Source organism: Mytilus californianus, unplaced genomic scaffold (genome assembly GCF_021869535.1).
Source record: "Mytilus californianus isolate M0D057914Y unplaced genomic scaffold, xbMytCali1.0.p SCAF_22, whole genome shotgun sequence".
Lineage (NCBI taxonomy): Eukaryota > Metazoa > Mollusca > Bivalvia > Mytilida > Mytilidae > Mytilus > Mytilus californianus.
The window spans coordinates 4,687,736-4,693,906 of NW_026262671.1; the positions used below are offsets into that span (position 1 = coordinate 4,687,736).

The 6,171-nt window shown below is 34.2% G+C and overlaps 1 protein-coding gene across 1 annotated transcript; it reads left to right on the forward strand.

Moving 5' to 3' along the window:
- The first annotated feature begins 405 nt into the window (after positions 1-405).
- On the forward strand, positions 406-5,036 carry LOC127732148 (uncharacterized). Its single transcript, XM_052241220.1, has 2 exons — positions 406-3,685; positions 4,895-5,036. The coding sequence occupies exons 1-2, from the start codon at positions 1,536-1,538 to the stop codon at positions 4,959-4,961; spliced, it is 2,217 nt and encodes a 738-aa protein (XP_052097180.1). The 5' UTR covers positions 406-1,535; the 3' UTR covers positions 4,962-5,036.
- Positions 5,037-6,171: the final 1,135 nt, after the last annotated feature.

Genomic DNA, 6,171 nt, shown 5'->3' on the forward strand with positions numbered 1-6,171 from the left:
TATGATAGAAAAAACATTGCCAGAAAAGCATTGAAGAACCTGAAAATAAAACCCAGGAAAATAAGAAGAGATAAAGTACCCAAGACAGTAGAAAACTTAGTATCGTCATTCTACCTTAGAACAGCCAGAGTTCTCCCACAAAAGCGATATGCAACAAAATATGGGCCAGGATATTCTCTTCAAATGACAGCTGCTTTTAAACTTTTTAAAGAAGAAAACCCTACTATTAATTTGGGATTTTCAAAATTTGTTTCATTAAAGCCAAAATGTGTGAGACTATTAAACAAAACTCAATGGAATGTTTGTGTTTGTCCAACATGCTTTAATATCAAATACAAGCTGTCATGTCTAAACAGAGCTTTTCCTAATAACAAAAGTCCAAGAAATGAAAAAGAGCTTGTCAAATTTTTAATGTGTAGAAAACCAGATGCGATGAGATTCCACCACAGTAACTGTGTATATGGTATTTGTGAAAAGTGTAGTTCACACGGGAAAACAATTGTGCAACATTATCATGTCTTAAGTCAAGGTCAGTTAAGAAATCTGTCCTGGAACCACTGGGAGAGAAAAATGGGATTTGATGGTAAGATAAGAAAGTGTTTGGTAAAAAAAGAAGGAAATGTACAACAATGTCTAGAGGAATTGCAGGAAGATGTCGACAAACCAACACAAGGTACATCCCTTGTTAAACATGTTTTTATTGCTGATTGGCAACAGTTCCAGTTTAACAAAATAAAAGAAAATCTTCCTAAAGATAACGTGTTAATGGTAATGGACTTCGGAAAAAATAGGCTGGTGAGATATCAAGATGAAATCAAATCAGCATATTTTGCTGCCGCTCAGATAACACTACATCCCATAGTTTTATTTTATCATTCAAGATATGTACCAGAATTGATTGTAAGACATTCATTAGTGTTTCTTAGTGATGATATTACACACGATTCAAATGCAGTGGAGTATTTTAAAACCAAATCTCTAGAATTTTTAGAAAAAAAGTCTGTTCCCTACAAAGAATTTATCATTTTTTCTGATGGTTGTGCCGGACAATATAAAAGTAGACACACCTTTGCAGAATTAGCACAATCAAATGTTGTAATACAGCGTCATTTCTTTGGAAGTGAACATGGAAAAAGTGAATGCGATGGAGAGGTTGCCTCTGTAAATAAATCTGTGGACTCAGCTGTAATAGGAAGACAAGCAATAATAACAAATGCTACAGACATGTATCGTTGGTGCTGTGAGCATATTGTTTTGGATGAACCAGGATCAAAGAGAGATTTTTTTCTTATTGAAAAAACATTATTGACCATTCTAAAAAAGCAGAAACTGTTGATCCAGTTAAAGGAATAAGACAAATTCATCAGGTTAATAATGTTCCTCAGAAACTAGGTGAACTATATAAAAAAACAGTGTCCTGTTTCTGTGAATACTGTATAGACAGAGACTATACAAGATGTCTAAATTCTGATTATACTGATATTCAATCAATAAAGATCCGAAATGAAGTCAGAGAATCAAAGAGGAAGACAATTATGCAGGGAACTAAGAACAATGAAAAAAAAGAAAATGCAAAAGATAAGATTGAGAATCTTCATAAGAAAGTTGGTCCACAACATGCACAAGAAAAGAAAACTGCAATTAGAAAAAATAAGAAAACAGTATCCTCAAAGCCCAAGGTACCTGTAGTAGAACAGTGCAAAAAGGAGAAAACGAAGCCGATGGCAGCAGAACAACAATTAAATGAAAAACCAACAACTGAGCACACAGTATTAGACAGAAAACAATACTTTAGTTTAAAGCTTCATGAGCTGCAAAGATGTAAAGACTATGAAAGCTTACAAGCATTTTGCACACATTTGAATGAAGAATTCAAACAAATAAAAATATTAATAAATGAAGATATCAACATAGTGTCAAATAACTTAGTAGTTGACAAGGATGCATCGAATTTGTTCCCAAAAAAAAGACTACAGCAAACAAAGTTCGTGAATTATTTGCCAGTGGTGGTATATGGGGATGGCAATTGTCTCCCTCGTAGTATAAGCACACTAATCTTCGGAAATGAAGACCATTATATGGAAGTGAGAACTAGAATAACTGTTGAGATGTGCATTAATGCAGAATTATATTTGAAAAATGAAACTCTGCTTCAGGGAAATAGTTTCCCCAACAAGGATGCCTCTTGTCTACTGAATACATATATAATGTTTTTAGAGCAATATACACCTGGAGATAGACTCACTCGAAATGTAATCAGAAGACTTTATGAAGAAGAAGTGATGAACTCCTGTAAAAATGGTTCATGGATGGGAATTTGGGAACTCCTTGCAGTGTCATCGGTTTTAAATTGTGAGTTACTGTCAGTTTATCCAGACGTACAAACTGATGTTGTTCCTCAAACTGTACTCCACAGGCGGATTCTTCCACTGAAAGAACAGCATGGTATATGTTCTGCCTCAGCTGCTGTTATGTGGTCATCAACAAGACATGATGGATTCATCAACCATTTTGTGCCACTTTTACCTCTACATAGACGAGAACCCGAATCACTCAGTCCAGAACTCTTAATGAGCTTTGAGGATTCTGATACAAGTTTTAATGAAGATGACAGCTTTATAAAAACTTTTCTTGAAAATGAAATATTTATGAACATTAATAAGAGTGATATTGATGTCATGTCTGAAGTTTTATGTGACCAAGCAGACATAGCTGATGGAAAGTATGATGTAAACCCTGGTGTAACAGAAGTCATCTCTGATGAGATTAATGTAGAGATCCATTATGACCCAGAGCAGTCAGAAATGCAGTCTGTTGCAGAACTATCAGAAGTCCCTTATTATGAAGAGCACTCTGTATTGGAGTTTGAAGTGGTAAACACAGGGGTTATGGAACAATCACAAGTCAGGTCACATGTTATGGAGCAGTCAGAAGTCAAGTCTGGTGCTATAGAACAGTCAGATATCAAGTCTCATGAGTTGGAGCAGTCAGCAATCAAGTCAAATATTATGCAGCAGTCAGAAGTCAAGTCTGTTGGTATGGAGCAGTCAGAAGTCAAGTCTTATGGTATGGAGCAGTCAGAAGTCCAGTCTGGTGTTATAGAACGGTCAGAAGTCAAGACTGATGGGATGGAGCAGTCGGAAGTCAAGTCTAATGGTATTGAGCAGTCAGAAGTTAAGTCTGATGGTATGGAGCAGTCAGAAGTAAAGTCTAATGGTATTGAGCAGTCAGAAGTCCAGTCTAATGGTATGGAGCAGTCAGAAGTAAAGTCTAATGGTATTGAGCAGTCAGAAGTCCAGTCTAATGGTATGGAGCAGTCAGAAGTCAAGTCTTATGGTAAGGAGCAGTCAGAAGTAAAGTCTAATGGTATTGAGCAGTCAGAAGTCCAGTCTAAGGAGGGTATGGAGCAGTCAGAAGTAAAGTCTAATGGTATTGAGCAGTCAGAAGTCAAGTCTGATGGTATGGGGCAGTCAGAAGTCAATTCTGATGTTATAGAAAAGTCAGAAGTTCAGTCTGGTGGTATGGAGCAGTCAGAAGTCAAGTCAGATGGTATGAGGCAGTTAGAAGTAAAGTCCGATGGTATTGGCCAGTCAGAAGTCAAGTCTGATGTTACAGAAGGGTCAGAAGTCAAGTCTTATTGTATGGAGCAGCCACCATTCGAGTCCAGTGTAACAGAGAAATCAAGGTACTTGAATTGTAAATGTTCTAGTCAAAGTGTTTTTGTTATAACTACTAGGCGAAATAACAATGATAAAATTAAGGGATACTTTTGTAACCTTAAAGATTATGATCTACAAGAGTCTTGTTTTAAAATAAAATGTGTAAAGATTTACATTAATTACTTGTAGTTCAAAGTTTTAACTTCAAATCTAAAAAAATATAGCCAAATCCAGAGCTTTGGATAAGGGAAAAATTTATAACAGCTAATTTATATATATTACATTATTTCAGTAATTTATTTCTTATCTAAAAAGGGAAAGACTATAGAGTTTTATGATTTATGATTTATTAATGCTATTTAAAACAGACCTTTTAAAACTGGTAATTACCTGGCTGTCAGTTTTGGAAATGATGTATATCCAGCAGTTGTAAGTTACCAAGTTCATCAAATTGTTTATATTGATGTTATTTTTTTCTTTCCAGATTTTTCAAACTTTATTTAACCAGACTTAGATTTCTCTGAAAAAATGTGAAAACCATTGTTACAGTTTTTTTAGTAACTTTTGGCAAACAAATATTAAGTTATTTAACTTTTTCGATTGTTTTCCTGTTAGAATCTAGAAATTGGGTTACCGGTATGGTATTAACTTAAGAAATTTAGTTCTTACTCTCATTAAAAAAATAAGATACTTGGAAAATCTTTAAATGCTTTTCAATTTTCAAAGTTTCAGTGTCTTAACGTGGTTCTAATTTGGAAAGACTTAGTATTTCAAAACTCTTTTAAGATTTTCCAGTCATCATTTTTATCTAAAAAACAGACTATTATTTTGAAGTCTAGGTCAGGTTATGTTTGGTTTTGTGTTATTGCCGGAGTCAGCATTGACAGTTGTTAAGTTTTGTGGTTAGGACAATGTTTGGTCTTTTAGGTGCTTGACCATCTTTATTCCTTAAAGGTTTTTTTAACTTTACTGCTAGGTCAAGATATACATACATTTGTATCAACAGTTTTTATCAATACTTCTTTGTGGTCAGGCATTTTTAAATTAAGATAGTTATGTAATTGTTTCATGCACTGAAACCTAGTTAATTATACCTCATGACACAATTTATTCTGTGATCTAATTTATCATGGTACAATTAAAAATGATTTAAAACAAAACTTTTTTAACAGCGTTCAGTTTTGATTTTATCTATTGAGAAGTCACTTGTCATAATTTGCAAAATTTTGTTTCAGGTGTCTAAATGGCCATGGATTATTTACTATAGAAGTTACAACAGAGGATGGAAGGAGGGCACATTGAAGTATACCATAGCAGTCAGTGATGTTATAAGAAAATTAAAACCGCCTAATATAGTAATGAAGGGGCACTCATTACTATATATATTTGAAGGTAATATTCTTTTTCCTTTTCGAAGAGCTTCATACCACATCTTCTATTTTTATAATAACAACTTAGTTCATTAATTGCCAAAATTAATCCAGTTCTCAAATTGGCATAAAAGTCATTGCTCAGAGACAAAATTACCAAATGGTAAACATACATTTGATTTTCAGGGGTATCTTAGCATAATCTCGGGTAATCATTAAAAGAAGATGGTAACTTGAACTGTTCTAGCTACAATTAATGATGACAACATATCTTTAATTACCATATATACTGAAAGCATTCGGCAAAAAACTATGTCTTGATTGAAGTAAGTTTGAAGGCAGTACAATACATTTTAAATATATTAGTAATATTTTTAATTTATTTTCTTTCAGATGAAGTCCTTCAGAACTAACACCTCCAGAACTAACAGAGACGATACATTTTTCAAACATTAAAATATTTTTAAGCTTCTAGGCAGTATTTTAGACTTTTGAATGCAAATGCATCATGAATTAAATGGGCAAAGCAATTAAGGTGCTCTGAAGACTACATAAGACTTTCTATACTACAATCCATGATGAAAGTCATTGAGGCATTGGTCACTATGGTATTTCCATCTTCACTGCGAATTGATTTGAAATTGTTCATTCTTCTGTTGTTTGATGTTTCTTGCCAGACATTACACGGGCATTTTGGCTTGTGCTTCATAAATAATCCATATCCCCCTTTCTGTTTTGAGTGCCAAAGGTTGCAGGTTCAATCCCCAGCCAGATAAAATAAGACATTAAAATTGGTCTTTGCTGCTTCTCATCCAAGCCGACAGCATTTAGGAGTAAAAGCAAAGGTCAGCTTACAGAGGCAACAGAGTCTTTATAATGTGTCTTTGTGGAAAATCCTGTTGAGCGTGTCAGTCTAGTACAAAGCAGAGATCATATTACATCAACTTGTTCTCGCCCTGATGTGCACGTACTAGGTTGACACTGGACGTTAAACAATAATTAATCCATTCATCCATAAAATCTGGTGTGTCAGTCTGGTACAAAGAACAGTTCTTATTGCATTTGGTACTCATATCATATCAACATCTCAGTTCACGACTCTAAAGATATGAACAGATCTAGAAGAATCATTCAGTTACATC

Excerpts from the sequence above, each read along its gene's own strand:
- LOC127732148 (XM_052241220.1), top strand. The coding sequence starts at position 1,536 with ATGCAGGGAACTAAGAACAATGAAAAAAAAGAAAATGCAAAAGATAAG. Across the intron at positions 3,686-4,894 it reads AGTGTAACAGAGAAATCAAG|GTGTCTAAATGGCCATGGAT; the intron begins GTACTTGAATTG and ends ATTTTGTTTCAG.